At 34.6% G+C, this 20,866-nt stretch overlaps 1 protein-coding gene across 6 annotated transcripts in view; it reads left to right on the forward strand.

Annotated features, from left to right (window-relative positions):
- Nucleotides 1-20,866, forward strand: part of ATP11B (ATPase phospholipid transporting 11B (putative)) — a 109,751-nt gene that overhangs the window by 36,691 nt on the left and 52,194 nt on the right. For 5 of the 6 annotated variants that reach the window (XM_061166652.1, XM_061166655.1, XM_061166651.1 and 2 more), the window contains 10 exons: nt 1,661-1,708; nt 3,166-3,246; nt 3,829-3,893; nt 6,596-6,677; nt 14,109-14,259; nt 15,099-15,296; nt 17,090-17,332; nt 17,934-18,109; nt 19,335-19,403; nt 20,726-20,799. In XM_061166652.1, the coding sequence (XP_061022635.1) occupies nt 1,661-1,708; nt 3,166-3,246; nt 3,829-3,893; nt 6,596-6,677; nt 14,109-14,259; nt 15,099-15,296; nt 17,090-17,332; nt 17,934-18,109; nt 19,335-19,403; nt 20,726-20,799 (1,187 nt within the window). The remainder of the gene's footprint in view (nt 1-1,660; nt 1,709-3,165; nt 3,247-3,828; nt 3,894-6,595; nt 6,678-14,108; nt 14,260-15,098; nt 15,297-17,089; nt 17,333-17,933; nt 18,110-19,334; nt 19,404-20,725; nt 20,800-20,866) is intronic. The other variant, XM_061166653.1, reaches the window with a different exon arrangement.

Consider the following 20,866-nt stretch of genomic DNA (forward strand, 5'->3'; position numbering starts at 1 on the left):
AATTTTCTCTGTGTGATATAAAAAGCTTACATTTTCATCAAAAACAAAAACAATGCGGAATTTTCCACTTAACTGTAAAAATTTGAAGTTCTGTGCATTTAAATTATAAGATAGATTTAACTGTGAAGAATTCAGTGCTTTGAGTTCTATATTGCTGTTATTTCTAAGTCTCAGAAAAGGGTGAATTATAAGAGGATTATTGAAAACTAGAAAATGATGCAGCATTAAGAAAGCATAAGATTAATAATGAGATCAAATGTGACTAATGCTTTGAGTGGTTTTGCCTTATTTGAAAAATGGGGAGAAAATTTAAAAAAGCTTTTTATAATAAGAAATACAACATTTTATTGTCACCACTGAAAGCACCTGACCCCCTGGTCTGCTCTTAATCAGAATACATAATTTATAGCCAAATGTCAAATCATCTTTGAACTTGTATCCCTGCCCCCAGCCAGGGTTCTATTCCCAGGCCCAGCATAACTCCTTGAGTGTCAGAATTGTGGATCATTGCATAAAAACTACAATATTCTGCCTCAGGAGGCTGGAAAGCAGAATGGAAAAGGAGAGTGACCAATTCAAGAAAGCCATGGGCAGAGTCCGAGCAGTAGTTTTTAGAAGGCAAGAAAGGCCCAGGATGTCAGTAGTCACCAGGGGAACGAGATGCTGAGGTCACAATCTGGAGGAGAATGAAGGGTGGAAGAGGCCTGGGCTGGGAAGCAGTCTTGGTTCAGAAGGGGTCAGCCAGAGTTAGAGATCCTGGAGGCTGTGAATCAAAGCGCAGTGGATCAACTCTTCTGACAGAAGAGTTGGACAGCTGGTCAGAATGGAGAAGGTGACAGCACCGCCCATGACCTGTAGCAGCAGCAGAAGCAGGGTGAGGTTTCTCTCATTCATGGGCCCAAAGACTTTAAGTAGCAAGTGGATGAGTGTCATGTTGTTACACTCCATGAAGGCACTGTCCTCATTCTCATTCTGGTGCACTGTCACTAGCCTGAGGCTCCCTGCTACCAGTTATGGTAGAGCAGTCCCGTGGTGGTAGAGAAAAAAAGATACGAAGTTGAAGGAAAAGACATGATCATCCCAGGAATCACCTTCCAGCTCCACCAGGAGGTTGAAGACAATGATGGAAGCAGAAATGACTAGCAACTGGCCAGCCTCTAGGCTGTTAATTCCTGCTACAATTTTGATGGCAAAAGTGGGTGAAATAGACCATAAGGAGAGCTAGTGAGACAGCTGTGGGCAGCAGCAACAGCTTATGGCACCAGCCCATATTTGTACATCATCTGCAAAGCCCAGGAAAATCATGCAGGGGATGGCAGGGAGAGCACTGCATAGTGGGGGAAGGCTTTACACTGCTCCTCCACAAATGAAACGGGATGAAGCAAAAGAGCATGAGAAGGAAAACAGCACCACTGATCACTCCCTGAGAATCTAAGAATACTAATTTTTTAAAGTGATTGATTTTTTTAATGACACTAAAATTTTTTAGTGACTGATTTACCTTTGTAATTTCTAGTACAAATATTGGATCATTCATACATGCAAAAGGTTGGTTTTGTTTCATGTGTAAGAATAGTGCCAAAACTTCCTTAAAAATTTCCACCTATTGATGTCATAAATGTATTATTAGTTTTTTGTAACATGATGAATTCTTTGATAGATTCATGGGACGAATGACAATAACTCAACAAATGGAAGAAATTGTAAGGTAAGAATAAATTTGCATTATCCAGTCACTTTTAAGTGAAAATTGTTTGGGGAGGGACTAAAATCAAGGTAAAGGGAGATTAGATAAGTAAGCAATGGGATCATGAAAGAGTTGAAAACATTTAACATTTCATCTTCTAGCAAATTTCCAGCAGCAGCAAATGAGATGAGGATGAAGCAAATGCCATGAAATGACATTAAAATAAGTTAGTAAGATTATTGGTGTACTAGTATTTTTTGGTCTAATAATATTAGGTAGTAGTATTAATAATATTAGATAGTAACATAAAGGAAACACTGGTTCCTGTTCACATTCTTACACATTTAAACTACCACCACCTAAGTCTAGAATACAAAAAATGTCTTATGGTCGTCTTCACTTCAGAATCATTCCTCAGAAACTAGAGTACTGGGCAATCTAGAACTTCTTATTTACTCTTTTGTTTGGTTGGTTGGTTGTTTTGGTTTGTTTTCCCTCAATATTCAGGTTAATTTCTGGTAACATACATGAAAAACTTCTTGTCCTATCAAAGATTTTCTGATAGGGTGAGATCACATTGTTACTCATGCCACAAAGCTGAATTTAGAATAAATCTTGGAATCAACCCTTGAACTTCTAATTAAATTAGCATTCTACCTATTTTCTGGAAATATTCAGTTTATACTGGCTGCATAAAATAAGATACTAACAAAGAATTGAGAATTTGTTTTAATAAAATCTTCAAGCCACCAAAAATATGCATCAGGATGGATTCACATTTTTAATAAAAGTTAACATAGAAGCACGTTCAGTGAACTCTGTGACAAGGTCTTTGTAAGTTTAGGGACCCCTGCTGAACAACAATGACTGGATTTTATTTTGATTTCTATAGTGACATATTGGAATGCTTGTGTGGATACATAGTATGACTTGCATTAAGATATTGTGGCTGGTAAAAGAAAAGATCAACTATGTTAGCAAGTAGAATGGTTTTTTTGGTTTGTTTGTTTGTTTGTTTTTTTAAGGGAGCCTTGTTCTTTGCTGAGGCAACCAGAGTAAACAAATGAATTTTTTAATTTGAAGCTTTCTACCATTATATCCTAATTTTATATGCCAACTTGAGCTCGAAGTTTTTCTATTCATTGTTGGAACCAAATGAAAAAGAACTGTAATAAATCTCCTGAATAATTGGTTTTGGAATATCCATTCAGTGTGTTCCAAATATATGATCTAATAAAACCATACTTGTTATACATAGCCAAACACCTGGCCCCCTGTATTCATTGGATTTTTTTTAAGTGTTTGGGTTTATAGACCTCTTCAAAATTGGTTCAGATTCTGTTTAATTCGGATAACCTTGTATGTATATTTCTGGAAAGCCTTATGATAAGGAATATCAACAAAATTAAAGCTTTTTAATCCATCCATAACAGAGTTATCATTTGCTATCACTAAGAAAATACAATTTTCCTTTCTAGTTATTTCTTCTCGTTTTACATCTCCCTTATGGAGAGAAATTCAAACAGCAAGAAGACCCCATGCTCCAAGAAGTATGCAATGCAAGTAGTCAACTTGTAGTGTTGATCTTGCCTTAAAAAACTACTAACTCACTTGCTATGTTATCTTTTGTAACCTAGTATAACTTTAATTGTGCAGAAAACCTGGAGTTATATACGAATCATACTATAATTTATGTTTACATTGCTTTTTTTCTTCACACAACCTGTTTACATTGCATTTTAATTCTGTATTTTCCCTTTAAAAACTGTTTATTGATTTTGGTCAAAATTTTAAAATCTCATCTTCTGTAAAACATTTTGAAGTTATCACTTAATTTTTTGGTTTTGTTGAATTTTATGTCTAAACTTCTGAAACTAGTGGCTTTCTGATTATATCTACAGGCATAATTTATTTCTGAGTCATTAACCTTAAAATGACTGAAATGCTAAAGCAGATGTTTGTTGTTACAGTAACTAACATCATGATTGACCTAGACAGCTTTATACTAGCTGAGATTTTGGTTTTATTTGAAAGCATTGTTGTAAGTATAGCTTTAAGTCCCTTCTGTCTGCTAAAGATGCCATTTAAAATTTAATTGAATATTTAATATATTTAATGCTTTTGGTTATTTTTCCCCCTAGACCTCTGGGGCCAGAGAGTCTCTTGCTTCGTGGAGCCAGATTAAAAAACACAAAAGAAATTTTTGGTTCGTATATATCAAAAAATTTTAATAATAGATTTGTTTTGATGCTTTACATGAAGTATTTTTGAAAGCACAGCATTTGTGTTATTTTGGTTAGATAATTCATTGTCTACGATAATTTTCTTTCAAAGATTGTGTTAATATAATTTTGTGTTGTATTTTTTCTTAATTCCTACTTTTGAATAATAGATTAGAACCTTGCTGTTGTATTTTCTTCGTGAATACTTCTGCTAAGAAGAAAATTCTGGCATTTGTATTAATGGTGTTAAGAACTATATTATCTGGCACCATGGTGCAAAAAACCACTTGTATAATTCCATTATAGTTAGATTGGATTGTTAAGACTGCTAGCTCATTTATTCCTTCAGCAAATTCTTACTGATCTGTGACTGTATATCAGATGCTGTTTTAACATATACTGACTGGATCAAAGGATAAATAGTGTTCTTGCATTGGAGATCTCAATTCACTGTGCTCTGAGTCAACTCAAGGTAAATGGTGAAGTTAATGGTAACCTTTAGCTGTCAACCAGCTCCTCAGCGTTAAGGAATGGCCCGTTAGCTTTTGAGCTCTTCTTTCTCATTCTTTTGTTTTCTGTTAACTGTACTATATCTTATCAGTGTTAGGCTCTCTGATAAAGAAATCCATAATTTTTTAAAAAGGAGAATAATGAGTGTGACAAAAATGTGGAGAGATTGGAGCTCTCATACATTGCTGGTAGCAGTAGAATGTTCCAGTTGCTATGGAAAATAGTTTGGCAGTTCCTCAATAAGTTAAACGTAGAATTAGAAACATATCATCTGGCAATTCTACTTCTAGATATATACCTTAAAGAATTGAAGACAGGTGCTCAAACAAAGGCTTGTATGAGAATGTTCATAGCAGCATTGTTCATAATAGCCCAAAGGGTAGGAACTGCCCAAATGTCTATCGACTAATGAGTGGATAAACAAAATGTAGACTTTCCAACTAATGGAATATTACTCCCCTATAAGAAATGCAGTACTGATACATGCTGCAACATAAACTTTGAAAACATTATGCTGAGTGAAAAAAATCAAACAGAAGAGGCCACATATTGTATGATTCCATTTATTTAAAAAACCCAAAATAAGCAAATTCATAGAGACAGAAACTAGATCAGTGGTTCCCAGGAGCTGGGGGGTGGGAATGGGAAATGATTGCCTAATGGGTTCAGGGTTTTTTTTTGGGGGGGGGGGGGGGATGGTGAACTGTTCTTAACTTAGATAGTGAGGATGGTTGCACAGCATTGTGAATGTAACTAAGCACCTCTGAATTAAAAAGGTAAATTGTATATTATGTGTATTCTGCCACAATTTAAAAAAGGAAACCATAGTAAAGTTTTATGGTTTAAAAAGTCCAGAGAAACCTCCAGGACTTTTAGGCCCTCTCATATAATGCTGTATTTTAACACCTCTCTAGCAATAATGCCTTTCACAGTCTTAAATTTCAGGAAATGTGTATTCCTTTAGATGAGTTTGTTGCTGTTTTCCTCAGCACCGCCTCTCTGTGTTGTACCGTTCTGTGTGATTTCTCACATTTCTTTCTTTCTTTTTTTTTTTTTAATTTTATTTCAGTACTTTATTTTCTGCTTTTATTCTGTCTTATTGCTGAGCAAAATGTGTTGTCAGTAAATTATTGTTCCTTTACAAGTGATCTTTTCTCATTGGCTGATATTAAGATATTTTGGTTCTCCAATAATCTGCAGATTGATTTCTCACATTTCTATAATTTTCTTGGCCTTTATCATTTGAGTTGTAATCTCTGCCTTTAAGGAATAATTCTAATAGTGAAAATTCCAGCACAGATCTTTAGGAAGAGAGCATAATGAATATTGTTCCTCACATCATACTGTTTAGGAACAGGCATAAACATTTATTGATTGTCTTTCTGTTTCTAGCCTTTTTGCTAATTTGTCACACAGCCTTGCAACAGTTTTAATGAGGTATTTTTTCCCATTTAAAGATGGAGAAATTGAGACAAGGAAAGATTAAATAACTTGCTCAAGGTTGCAGAACTAAGTGGCAGAGCTAGCATTCAAACAAAGTTCTAACTCCAAAGTTTTTTATTTCTTTTTTAATAAGACAGCTCTTACCTAATTTCAAGACTGCTCTTCTCAGTTTTAGTCCCATTATTACTGTCATTCTCTTTCATCTCAGAGTCCTTCTCATAGGCACGTGTTTTTAGAACAGCAGTTTCCTTGTATTTACTTCATTTACTCTTGACAGATTTCCATATTATCTTTCTAGTGCTTATGAGATTATGTCTAGACTCCAGATCCTGGCATTCAAGGCCTTTCAAACTGACCCCAATCCATTGTTGCAACGTAATAGAAAGTGCTTTTCCATTTCTGTCTTTGCCCTATACTTAGTGTACTATTTGCTATATCTGTAATGGCATTTTCTGCCATCTTTATCTTTCCAAATTCTTTGCCCTATCAGTTCCAACTCAAGTAATACCGCTTTCATTCAAATATATCAGTTATAATTCAGGAACAGACTCTATATGCCTTTCTCAGTCAGCAGGCTGAATGACTCGAGTTTCCCAAAAACCTCTGGGACTTAAAGGAAAGTCGAATTCTAACAACTGTCAGTTGATACATTTTCTTAGTTGCTTTCATGCTAGAGTACATTCCTTTTGTGAAACATGGTGGAGGATTAGTTTAAGGCTGTTTTGTTTTTCAGGTGTTGCTGTTTATACCGGAATGGAAACTAAGATGGCATTAAATTACAAAAGCAAATCGCAGAAACGATCTGCAGTAGAAAAGTAAGAAAACTATTTTATTTACACATAAATATGACTGTTGATATGGATATTATTATATATATATAAAATATGTGGTATAAATATATGTTTCAAGTCAACAAAAGTTGGTATCCTTGAGGATAGGGAGTTTCTCATTTTTATTTAATTCTGATTTATTGACATATAGTTGATGAATAATATTAGTTTCAGGTGTAGTATGTGGTGATTTGACATTTGTATCAATTGTGAAATGATACAGTGAGACTAGTAATCATCTGTCCCCATACAAAGTTATTGCAGTATTATTGACCATATCCCTTACACAGATATTACATCCTCGTGTCATTTATTTTATAACCAAAGGTTTGTACCCCTTAAACCATTTCACCATTTTACCCATTACCCCAACCCCGTCAAGCAGCCACCTGTTTAATCTATGAGTCTGTTTTCATTTTGTTTTTTTTAGATTCCACATATAAGTAAGATCATATGGTGTTTGCCTTTCTCTGTCTGACTTAGCATAATACCCTTTAGATTCATCCCTGTCACTGATGGCAATATTTCATTTTTTATGGCTGAGTAATATCCTACTGTGTGTATATATACCACATCTTTTTTATCCATTCATCTATTGGTGGACACTGAGGTTGCTTCCATACCTTGGCTATTGTAGATAATGCTACAGTGAACCTTGGGTGCATATATCTTTTCAAACTAGTGTTTTTGTTTTCTTTGGGTAAATACACAGAAGTGAAGTTGCTGGACCATGTGGCAGTTCTGTTTTTACCTTTTTTGAGGAGCCTCCATATTGTTTTCCACAGTGGATGTGCAAGTTTACAGTCTCACCATTGGTGTATTCAGTTCAGTTCAGTCACTCAGTCCTGTCTGATTCTTTGTGACCCCATGGACTGCAGCACTCCAGGCTTTCCTGTCCATCACCAACTCCTGGAGCTTACTCAAATTCATGTCCATCAAGTCAGTGATGCCATCCAACCATCTCATCCTCTGTCATCCCCTTCTCCTCCTGTCTTCAGTCTTTCCAGCATCAGGGTCTTTGCCAGTGAGTCAATTCTTGGCACGAGGTGGCCAAAGTATTGGAGTTTTAGCATCAGTCCTTGCAATAAATATTCTGGACTGATTTCCTTTAGGATGGACTGGTTGGATCTCCTTGCAATCCAGGGGACTCTCAAGAGTCTTCTCCAACACCACAGTTAAAAAGCATCAATTCTTCAGCACTCAGCTTTTTTTATCATCCAACTCTTATATCCATACATGACTACTGGAAAAACCATAGCTTTGACTAGACGGACCTTTGTTGGCAAAGTAATGTCTCTATTTTTTAATGTGCTGTCTAGGTTGGTCATAGCTTTTCTTCTAAGGAGTAAGGTCTTTTAATTTCATGGCTGCAGTCACCATCTGCGGTGATTTTGGAGCCCCCAAAAATTAAGTCTGTCACTGTTTTCCTAATTGGTGTATTAGAGTTCCCTTTTCTCCACATCCTCACCAACACTTGTCATTCGTTGTATTTTTGATGATAGCCATTCAGACAGATATGAGGTGGTATCTCGTGGTTTTGATTTGCATTTCCCTGATGATTTGGAAAAATATCCAATTAGATCTTTTGCCAGTTTTTTAATCTGATTGTTTTTCTGATGTTAGGCTATGTGAATTTTTATATATTTTGGATATTAACCTCTTGTCAGATAAATTATTTGTAAAGTTTTCTCTAATTCAGTAGGCTGCTTTTTCATTTTATTGATAGTTTTCTTCACTGTACAAAAGCTTTTTAGTTTGATATAGTCCCTTCTTGCTTTTGTGCCTGAGGAGATGGCAAATATATATATATTTTGGCCATGCCATACAGCACGTGGAATATTAGTTCTCTAACCAGGGATTGAACCTGGGCTCACAGCACTGAAAGCTCAGAGTCCTAACTACTGGACCACCAGGAAACCACCCCTCCAAATATTAAGATCAATGTCAAAGAGGAATGGATGGTTTCTAACATTTCTGCATACATGTAGCATTTTGCACAATGTTTGGCATATTGCAGGTGCTAAAATTATGATTTTAAAATAAATACTGTTGAATAATAATGGAACTCCTTGAGCAGACTAAACCTCCTGCAGATAACAATTATAAAATCTGGGCAGAATATTAATAAACAAGTATTTGAAAGCATTGGAAAGTGATCAAAAACATAAACTGGCAAGGAGTCTACTCCTGAAAAATGACAGCAGCAAAAAGGGGGAGTGCATCTTCTTACCTGAGGGCCCTTTTTACTTACTGTGCTGCTGCACAGGCTGTGAGAGAGCCTGAGCTGTATAGTGTGTAGATGTTAAAGGACGAAGTTCAAAGCTGAAGGAGCAGCTAAAAAGGGAAAAATCATTTAGGGGAATGAACTCCAAAACAGGCACATAAATTCTGCCCAAATCCTTGACTGACTGTTAGAACTATTCATGTACAGGGGAGACTCCAGTGGGCTTGGCAAAAAGTCAGTACCAAGAAGCTGAAAGAACCAAACAGAATTTTGCTGTTTCAACAGCAGTAGAAAACAGAATTTGATGTTTGAAGCTAGTCAAGTTAACTCCCCGCTGAAATAAAAAGCAGCACTCATCTGAGGAAACATAAAAGAATACAGTCTCTATAATGTATTATTTATAAAATCCAATATGTAGTCAAAAATAAGCAGATATGAATAAGGACATACTGTATAGCACCTGGAACTATGCTCAATGTTATGTGGCAGCCTGGATGAGAAAGGAGTTTGGGGGAGAATGAATACATGTGTATATATGGCTGAGTCCCCTTCACTGTACTCCTAAAAGTGTCAAAACATTGTTAATTGGCTATATACCTCAATAAAAAACTAAAAGTTTTTTAAAAACTTGTATTAATAAAAAATGCAAATAAGTACCATAACTGATATATTGTAATTATATACCTTTTCATTTTACTATTTGACTTTGTACTTAGTTTGTAATATGGTTATCATATAAAATTTTTATTTAGTTGAAATTATCAGTAATTTTCTTTATGGTTTTTATGTATTGTGTTTTACTTTAAAAAGGAGTTACGTAAAGCAAGGTTAAAGTTCCCCTGTTTTTTGTTCTGGTTAAAAAAAAAAAAGCAGACATGTGAAGGAAATGCAACTCATACTCAGAGAACTCAATAGAAACTATGTAGTGATTTAGACCTTGTAATTAGTAGACAAGGACTTGGTAGCAGATTTTATAAATATGTTCAGGAGCCTAAAGGAAGGTGTGAAAGAACATATGTGAAATCTCAGCAGATTAAATGGAAACTATAAAAGAATGCAGTGAAAATTCTTGAATTGGAAAACATGATTATTGGAATATAAATGTCATGAGATGGACTCAATACCAGATTAAGGGAAGCAGAAGTTGTCAGTGAACTTGAAAGAGCAATAGACATCAGTCTGAAGAACAGAGAAAGAAGATTGAAGAAAAACAGAGTTTCAGAATCATGTGGAACAATATTAAGCTATCTAGCATAAATTTAAATGAGTCCCTGCCCCTGAAAAAAAAGGAAAAAAAAAAGAGCAAAAGGGGAAGAATGAAAAATCTTTGAAAAAATAATAACTGAAGATTTCTAAATTGCAGGAAGAGAACAGAATGATAATTTTAAATCCAGCATATTAAATCTGCAGACTCAGGCAAAACCTAGGTTAAAGAGAATTTTTTTGCTTTAAATGTTGATGGAGAGAAGAAAGGCTTAAAATTAGTCTTCTAAGTTTCCACCTTAAACTGGATAAAAAGAAACAATTAAACCCAATCTGAGAATAAAGAGAAGAAATATTTAAAATGCAGGCTTTAAACAATAGAATAAAAAACAAGCCATAGACAAAAATAAGAGCCAAAAGTTGCTTCTTTGCAAATATTAAAATGGGTAAATCTGTACCTAGATCGGACAGGACTGAAGCGACTTCGCAGCAGCAGCATACCTAGATCAAGGGATCAAAGGGAAAAAGAAGCGGTAGAAGAAGCTTAAAAATTACAAAGAGCAGGGATGAATGAGAGGATATCACTGCAGATCCTACGTACATGGTCACTTGATCCACAGATAAAGAAATTAATCTTTCTGTCTCTAGATTTTTCCAGCTTAGATGAAATGAACAGATTCTTTGAAAACATAACTTTCAAAGATTGTCACAGGTGAAACAAAGTCTAAATAACTCTATGTATCAAAGAGAATTATTTTTAAAAATCTCCACACAAAAGCATAGTCTTTTCAGCACAGTGCTGGAACAATTGACATTAATATGCCAAAAACCAAACTTTGACCCTTACCTGTTTCAAAATGTAAGACCTAAGCATAATAGCTAAATCTATAAAACATGGGGGAAAATATTTGTGACCTTGGATTAAGAAAATATTTCTTAGATAAGGAAACGTACAAAAAAGGAACCCAAAGCAAAACTCAAAATTGATAAACTTCATGAAAGTATAATGTTAAGAAAATGAAAAGACAAGCCATTAACCAGGAGAAAATATTTGCAAAGCTCATGTCTTGTAAAGGGCTTGTACCCAGAAGATCCAGTCTCACTACTTTCTTTCAGCATTATCCTAGATACCCTATTCAGTGCAACAACACAAAAACATAAAAAGCATAAACATTCGAAAGTGAGGAGTAAAATTCTCCCCATCAGAAGACGCATGATTGGTCACGTAGAGAGTTGTAAAGACTCAACAAAAAACTTCTGGAACTAGTAAGTGATACTACCAAGGTCTTGGAATACAAGATCAATTTTTTAAATCTTTTCAATCTAATCTATATGTTAGGAAATAGTAGGAAAATGAAATTTTTAAGAAAATAGTTACATTTTACATTAGTGTCGAAAAAACATATTTAGAAATAAATTTTTAAGAACTTGTGCAAGATCTCTATAATGAAAACTATGAAACATGAGAGATGTTAAAGTCTTAAATAAATGGAGAAATCATAGTAGATTGACAGGCTCAATACTGTTAAGCTGTTAGTTGATATGTAAATTCTTTCATTCCTAGTTAAAATCCTAGCAAGTTTTTTTTTGTAGTAATTGGCAAGGTGATTCTAATCTGAATATTGAAATGCAGTAGCCAAAATACATATGCAAATGCATAATGGAAACAATCTTTCTTAAGAAAAAGAAGCTGGAAGATTTACATTGCCTCATTTCAAGACAGTATAAAGGTACAGTAAGTTTTGTATGATTTTAGCATAAAAAGATACTTCAGTAGGTTAAAATATAGAGAGTTGAGAAGGAGTCAATAGATTTTCAGCCAAAGCATTAAGTGAATTCAGTGAGGAAAAAGTCTTTTCAACAAATGATGTAACAACAATTGGATATTCAAGTGGGAAAAAAAAAATAATAAACTTCAACTCCTGCCTTACGCTGTACACCAAAAAAATTTTTAGGATGGATCATAGACCTAAACATAAAAGCTAAAACTATGAAACTTTTAGAAGAAAACTTAGGAAGATATCTTCACAACCTGGAGATAACTAAATATTTTTTAGGACACAGATAGCATAAATAAAAGGAAAAATTGATAAACTGGACTTCCTCAAAGTTAAAAACTTCTCATCAGACTACACAACTAAGGAAATGAACGAATAAGCCACAAACTGGGAGAAGATATTCACAAGATCTATCTTACAAAGAACTTGTATTCAAGATATATAATGATATATTAAAAGCTCCTACATATTTATAATAAAAACAGCCCAGTGAAAAAATAGGAAAGATGTGAACAGATATTTCACAAAGGAGAATATACATGTGGCCAATAGGCACATGAAAACGTGTATATCATTAGTCATAAGAGATACAAAGTAGAACGACAGATAGCAAGACATGTATTGAAATGGTGAAAATGGAAACAAGTGAACGTTCCAATTAGTGGCAAAGATATGGAGCAGCTGGAGCTCTTCTAAGTAATCTGTGGGTCAAATAGGAAATTTCAAAGAAAAAAATTTTAAATACCTAGAAATTAATGAAAATACAACAATCATATTTTGTAGAATGTAGCTATGGCAGTCCTGAGAAGGAAATTTATAGTGCTTGTATTAGGATTCTCTAGAGAAACTAAGCCAGTAGACTATACCTAAGTTACATATAAGGGGAGATTTATTACAGGAATTGGCTCACGTGGTTGTGGAGCCCATGAAGTCTCAGTCGGCCAAATGCGAGATAGAGACCCAGGGAACTCGGCAGTATAATTTAGCCCAAATCCAAAGTCCTAAGAACCAGGAGCTCTGATGTCCCAAATCAAGAAGAGACAGAATTTGTCCTCCCTTCACCTTTTTTTGTTGTTGTTCCATTTGAGCCCTCAATGAATTGGATGATGCTTGCGTATATTGGGGCTTCCCTGGTGACTCAGACAGTGAAGAGTCTGCCTGCAGTGCAGGAGACCCAGGTTCGATCACTAGGTCAGGAAGATACCCTGGAGAAAGGAATGGTTACCCACTCCAGTATTTTTGCCTGGAGAATTCCATGGACAGAGGAGCCTGGCAGACTATAGTCCATGGGCTTGCAAAAAGTCAGACATGACTAAGTGACTAAACTGCCTATATTGGTGAGGGCATATGTCTTTACTAAGTCTACTGAACCAACTATCTCTTCCAGAGACACCCTCATAAACACATCCAGAAACAATGTTTTACCAGCTCTCTTGTTAGCCTGGTCAAGTCAACACAAAAAATTAACTGTCACAGCACTAAATAATGACATTGAAAAAGAAACACCAATGACAGAAACTGAAATTTAAATTATGCAATTTGCAGTCACCACCACCAAAGAAGTACCTAGGTGGACACCTAACAAAATCCATATAAAATCCATGTGCTGAAAAGAACAGAACATTGATGAAGGACTTTAGAGATACAGTATGAAGCTTGCCCAGTGAAAAGAAGAGGGTTTTAAAGTCAATTCGTGACTTGTATGATTTGGGGAAATCTACAGAATGATTTTTGAGTTTTGGTCACCATCTTTAAAAAGGATGCAATCTCTTCCTCACAGGTTTTTATAAACATTAGACAAGCTTGCTTTTTGTTTAACATAAGGCAAGTTAGTGGATGTGACAAAAGTTTTATAAAATATCAATGCTATACAAATATTAGTTATGTTTGCACATAAAGTAAGATAGGTCCTGAAAATGTAGAAAATCTTTTGATCATTGTTTCCAGCAAAATAACTGGCCAAAACTGTCATTTACTATAAGCATTTTGAACAGTAGCTTACCAATAGTAAATATGGTTGTAATCATATGTATCTGTTCTTTTATTTCTAGTAAATAGATTCAATTGAGTGGTCATAAATTGTGTCATTTAGATAGCTATCATAATATCTTATATATTTAATGTCTTATTTAATACCAATAATAATTTCCAAACAAATGAGTATAGTAACATGTTATTGATACATTTTATATTCTCTTTTTTTCATTTCAGGTCAATGAATACATTTTTGATAATTTATCTAATAATTCTTATTTCTGAAGCCATCATTAGTACTATCTTGAAATATACATGGCAAGCTGAAGAGAAATGGGATGAACCTTGGTATAACCAAAAAACAGAACATCAAAGAAATAGTAGTAAGGTATTTTATGGTGCTTTTGACTCTGTTATAAAGAAAATTTTATTCTTTGGAAATTTTGTATCTTTTAATGTTTTGTAGTGTCTTCTGATAGGAGTTACCACTGTCATCCCCTAAAAGTATTATTGTTGAAGGATATCAAAAGAATATTGCATGTGAAGAGTAGCCAACATGTTTGTACTGGTATGCTTTTTACATTTTAGGACATAAGCAATTACATTCCCTGTGGCATAACTAGAATGGTTAAAGAAGATCACAAAAATTTAGATTATCTGTATTGGCATTCCATTTCAGTACTAGATATTGAAATTTTTATTCCATTTACTGTATATTATAGATTAACTAAAGAGTAAATTAATTAATTTTCATTTCTATCAGAGTAATTCACTGGGCTTCCCTGGTGGCTCAGCAGTTAAGAATCTCCACCTGTGATGGAGGATACCCGGGTTCAATCCTTGGGTCAGGAAGATCCCCTGAAGTAGAAAATGGCAACCCATTCTTGTCTAGAAAATTACATGGACAGAAGAGCTTGGCGGGCTACAGTCCATGGTGTTGCAGAGTCAGACCTGCCTGAGCAGCTGGGCACAGGCTTGCGCACAGGCACAAAAAGTAACAAATTAAGTAATTTGGTTTTAACCTTTTTTTCTTTCTCTTTGTTTAAGATTCTAAAGAGCAGTAAATGTGTTGAAAGGACAATTCGATAAATGAATTTCAACTCATGAGGCTATTCTGTTTCAGAATATAGTTGATAGTCTATTTAAATGCTTAACTGATTATTTTCTTCAATGATGATAAAGAAATTCTCATATTTTTTCTTACCAAAAATCATTTTTTTCCCACAGATTCTGAAATTCATTTCAGACTTCCTTGCTTTTTTGGTCCTCTACAATTTCATCATTCCAATTTCATTATACGTGACAGTGGAACTGCAAAAATTTCTTGGATCATTTTTTATTGGCTGGGATCTTGATCTCTATCATGAAGAATCAGATGAGAAAGCTCAAGTCAATACTTCTGATCTGAATGAAGAACTTGGACAGGTAAAAATGATCCTTTTGTTTTTTTAATTTGTTATTTTTATCAAAACAATAAATGTACAAAGACTAATAAAACTAAGTATTACAAAACTTATGCTAAAAAACAGCCCCACTTTCTTTGCTCCACAACTTATTTCTTGTTTCCCATTTTGAAATCTTAAGCTGTTCTTCATTATTTAGCACTGTATTTTTATATGGTATTCTTTCTGGATTTTTAAAATTGAGACATTATTTCCTATGAAATATAAAGATATAACCCTTACACTATTCCTTCTACACACATACCCAGACATATACCCACTTTGCCTCTCCATTTGTTAAATCACAATTTGGGATTTAATAAATATTCACTTATTGACATTATTAGAACTGTTTTGTTATTGTTTATTAACTCCTAGTTCTCTCTGTGTGCTGTGTAGTACTATATTTACATTTTTCTTGTGTATTTTGGTTTTGTTACACTTAATTGTTCTGTTTTTCCATTCACTTAATTTTCATTTACCACAAACAAATCTTGACAAGTGTATGAACCATCTCTCCACATATTCAAACACAGCAGGTAATCTAGGATTTCCTTTCTCTTTTTTATTCTGTTGCTCACTTTCTCTTTTGAAACCTTTCATTTTTCTGCTTCAATTTGGACTTCTTTCTGGGCCAGCTTCTCAGCTGTCACCCTGTTTACAATCTTCTCTTTGTGCAATGAATCTGAAATTTTATGATGATACACCTTGGTGTCTTTTTTCACTCCCTTTGGGCAAAGAACTCTGAGTCCTCTTAATCTAGAAACATGTCCTTCGCTTCTAGGAATTTTCCTTATTTCTTTGGTAACAAGTTTTTTCTGTTTTGTGGAATTTTATTTCTGAAATTTTTTAATTTGGGTGTCAGACCATTTATCCTGATTTCCTAATTCTCTTTGACTTTGAATTTTCGTTTCTGTGTTTTTATAATATGCTTTCTGGGAGAAGTCATGCACTTTTATCTTTCCACTTATCTTTTGGTTTATTTCTATTATAATATTTTAAATTTCTGATATTATAGTATATCAGAACAGTGTGTTTGTTTGGCCGTGCCCTGTGGTTTGCAGGATCTTAGTTCATCAGTTCTACTGTAATGTGACATATCCATTCCTAAAAATCATTGTGCTGTGCAAAATTACTTAGTGAAAACCACAGCGTTTATGGGAAAATGGGATTGGGGTATAACAAAAACTTTGTCAGTAATACATTTAAAATGAAAAGAGAGGAACCTAATGACAACAGTACTTGCTAAATTATTAAGAAATACAATAAACATGGTTGATACAATGAATAAGTAGTACAATAAATATGGCACTTTATCTTGAAAAAGACCTAAAGTATACTTTTAGAAGTGGCCATCAGAAGTATTGCAGCTGGTTTTTGTTTGTTTTTTGAATTTATTTATTTGGCTGATGGGTCTTGGTTTCAGCATGTGGGGGCATGCGAGATAAGATCTTTTCAGTTGCAGCATGTGAAATATAGTTCCCTGACCAGGGAACTATTTCTGTTGTTTGTTCAGCAAAAACTATCAGTCACCTCTATAGATAAACGTGACCCTAAAGATGCCACAAACTTAGAAAAGTATATAGATTTTAAATGTTTTGTGTTATCCTGTCTCTGTGGCATCATTAATTATTTGTAGTCTCAACATCAGTATATCACTGTTAATTGGTAAACAACATCAGGAGACAGAGGGCAGCTTGTTGTTTGTTTGTTTGTTTGTTTTTGTCTAAATATAAGACCCTGAACAGAAAAGTTTGTTTTCTTTTCTCTCTCTAGGTGGAGTATGTATTTACAGATAAAACTGGTACACTGACAGAAAATGAGATGCAGTTTCGGGAATGTTCAATTAATGGTACAAAATACCAAGAAATCAATGGTAGACTAGTATCCGAAGGACCAACACCAGACTCTTCAGAAGGAAACTTATCTTATCTTACTAGTTTATCCCATCTTAACAATTTATCTCATCTTGCAACCAGTTCCTCCTTTAGAACCAGTCCTGAAAATGGAACTGAACTAGTAAGCAATTTTTAAATTAATAAATAAGAATTTCATTTGAAATAGTAATTCTTTGTAGTTGGTGGGTTGTAGAAGAAAATGTTTTAAGTATTAGTGGGGCAAGAAATATACATTTGAAATGTTTATACTTTGGTTCAGCACTGAGAATTTATAGTCATAAGCCAGCTTAAATTGTCACTTATTATGTATCTACTTTAGTTCTCTAGGTGTTTAAATGAGACTAGGTTAAGGAAAGCACTTTCTGCCTTGAAGTAAATAAGACTTTGTTAAGGAACAGAGCTTAAATTTATTTAATACCTTTTCCATCTCAATTCTGCCACAAAATAGTTTTCACCCTTACTTGCAATTTGGTTATGTCTACTAAAAAGATAGTCAGATGTTGAAGGGTCATAAGCAAACATGACGTCTTAACTCCTTGGAGTCAGAAGCAGCCAGCTAGCTATTACTTACGCAATTCAAGATTATAGCACTCTTGTTCTATATCTTATTTTATCAAATTACAAACTGTATTTATTGGCATTTTTTAGAATTTTGTTTCTGGTTTCCTACATGTTATTTGGTATTGATACTTTTATTGTGAATATTAATTATATTTCTACAGAATAAAGAACATGATCTCTTCTTTAAAGCAGTCAGTCTCTGTCACACTGTGCAGATTAGCAGTGTTCAGACTGATAGCATTGGTGATGGTCCCTGGCAGTCCAACTTTGCACCTGCCCAGTTGGAGTACTATGCATCTTCCCCAGATGAAAAGGCTCTTGTGGAAGCTGCTGCAAGGTAGTTTAAGTATAATTTTCGAATCTTCAGAAGAATACCTTTCAAATAAAAGTGTGAAAATACAAGAAAATACTTTTAAATTCTCAGACAAAAATCAAAAGCACATAAAGATATTATAAATAAGAATGTGAAATGTCATTAATTTTGTTGTCAAGCTTGCATTAAGTCGTGTTTTGAAGAGATCTCTTTAAAAGTCTACTGCATTCTGCATGTGTGCTCAGTCCTGTCTGACTTTGTGACCCTATAGACTGTAGCCTGCCAGGTTCCTCTGTCTGTGGGATTTCCCAGGAAAGAATACTGGAGTAGTTTGCCATTTCCTCCTCCAAGGGATCTTCCCAACCCAGGGACCAAACCTGCATCTCCTGCATTGGCAGGCAGATTCTTTACCTGCTGAGTCATTGCGGAATACCCATACCCAAAGTTAACAACAAGCCAAAGTAACTTTGTTGCATAAATTAACACATTTATTATAGGCCAGCAGTGTTATCAAATGATGACACTTCTACTGGTCCTTCAATTCCTTCAGTCTTCTGATGGCAAATTTTACTGTCACAGCAGAAGTAGTGTTGTAGAGGTCCAGGCACCACTGGCTACTGTCTGATTGCTATGAAATATGTTGTGAAAAATACTTGTGTGTGTATTGTTTTGTACCTACTCTAATCCTTTAAATTCTTAAAAATAATGCTATATATACTCAAAGGAAATACTTTAAAATACATCTTAAACTTATATTTTAAATGTTTACTCAAGTTATATTATAAAATATGAAATGTTGTTGTTGTTCAGTCACCCAGTCATGTCCAACTCTTTGCAACCCCATGGACTGCAGCATGCCAGGCCTCCCTGTCCCTCACCATCTCCTGGAGTTTGCCCAAGTTCATAGTGCCCAAGTCCACTGACTCGGTGATGCCATCCAACCATCTCATACTCTGTTGCCCTCTTCTTCAGCCTTCAATCTTTCCCAGCATCAGGGCCTTTTCCAGTGAGTAGCTGTTCGCATCAGGCAGCCAAGGTATTGGAGCTTCAGCTTCAGCATTAGTCCTTCGAATGAGTATTTAGGGTTGATTTCCTTTAGGACTGACTGATTTGATCTCCTTGCTGTCCAGGGGACTCTTAAGAGTCTTCTCTAACACCAGTTTGAAAGCATCAGTTCTTTGTCACTGTGCCTTCTTTATGGTCCACCTCTCATCCTTTATATCTTATATTTCTTTCTTTTATTTCCTAGATTTGGCATCGTGTTTATTGGTAATTCTGGAGAAATTATGGAAGTTAAAACTCTTGGAAAACTGGAACGGTAATTTTTTTCTATATGTAATTTTCTATGTATTAAATACTATAGAACAGGTATTGGTAAAATGACCCAGAAGCCAGATCTGGCCTACAGCTTGTTTTTGTATAGCCTACAGACTAAATTACATTTTTAAAGCGTTTTCAGAAACAAAAATGCAACAGAGATCATATATGATGTTCAAAGACTAAAGGATTTACCATCTGGCACCTTTAAAGTTTACCAAGGCCTGCTCTAGAATGATGTCAGTATTACATTGTGTCTCATCTCAATAATAATATAATGATCTGAATCTTTCATCTATACTTTAGCTTCATGGTTCTTGAATTTACTTATGTGTTTATTTTTACATGTAAGGGTAATGAGTTTTGTAAGTTTCTACTCACTAAAGAAAAATTTCTTTATCTTTCCTATGATTTTTATCTTTCAAACATTAAGGAACTGTTGTATCATTTCCAGTACTTCTACTGTTGGATAAATTAGTCCATTCTTACCATATTCATATATCTTTTGTGATTTTTATCAGTTCTGATCACATCTCAGCTCCAGCCCTGCTCATCCAGACTATGCTTTTCTGAACTAAATAGTGCCCAGTCTTTGACTACTTTTATCTGGGACCCTGTCTAGCTCATATTATCAACTTCCACATTTGACCCATCACACACCAAATTCTTCTACAGCTCCCTAGAGAAATCTCCCCCGCCACCCCACCCCGGCCAGTTGTACACATGTGCCCTGTCCTGGGTTTAGAATCACTGCTATAATGAGCCTCTGTTACTAATGTGAGGGCTTATATTTCTCAGATGTGTTTGGGCAGAAAAAAGGATTTAGAATCAGTCACCCTTTTTAGTGAGGAAACATGAAGCTGGGCAGATCTGGATTCCAATCCTTTCTTTGCCACTCATATGCTTATTTGGCTTAGGCAAATGAATATGCCTTTCTGAGTTTAATAGTCTGCATCTGTAAAGTGAGATAAGACCTATATCCTTTGGTTTTCATGGATGTTAAATGATAGAAGGTATGTAAAGTATGTGGCATTTGGTTAAGTATTAGACTGATCAAAATGGTCATTCAGGTTTTCCCATGAGATCTTTTGGCAAAACTTGCATGAACTTTTTGTCCAACCCAATACTTAATAAATGTCTGTTCCTTCTTTTTCTATCTTGTATTATTAATTGACTCATGATCCATCATCTTGAAAAATACAGTTGAGATTAATTTATTGTTCTGAATTAACTATTTTATCTCTTATGGGGGTTCTTTCCAAATAGTCACTTAATATTATTCAAAAAGTAAAGATTTTGTCTTTCTTATTTTTTTTTGCTTAGATACAAGCTGCTTCATATTTTGGAATTTGATCCAGATCGTAGAAGAATGAGTGTAATTGTTCAAGCACCTTCAGGTAACAAATCTAAACTTTAATGAATTTGTACTTATTTAATATTGTATCTAATACAGTTTTTTCAATG

The sequence above is a fragment of the Dama dama genome, chromosome 19, assembly GCF_033118175.1.
Source record: "Dama dama isolate Ldn47 chromosome 19, ASM3311817v1, whole genome shotgun sequence".
In the NCBI taxonomy this organism is placed as follows: domain Eukaryota; kingdom Metazoa; phylum Chordata; class Mammalia; order Artiodactyla; family Cervidae; genus Dama; species Dama dama.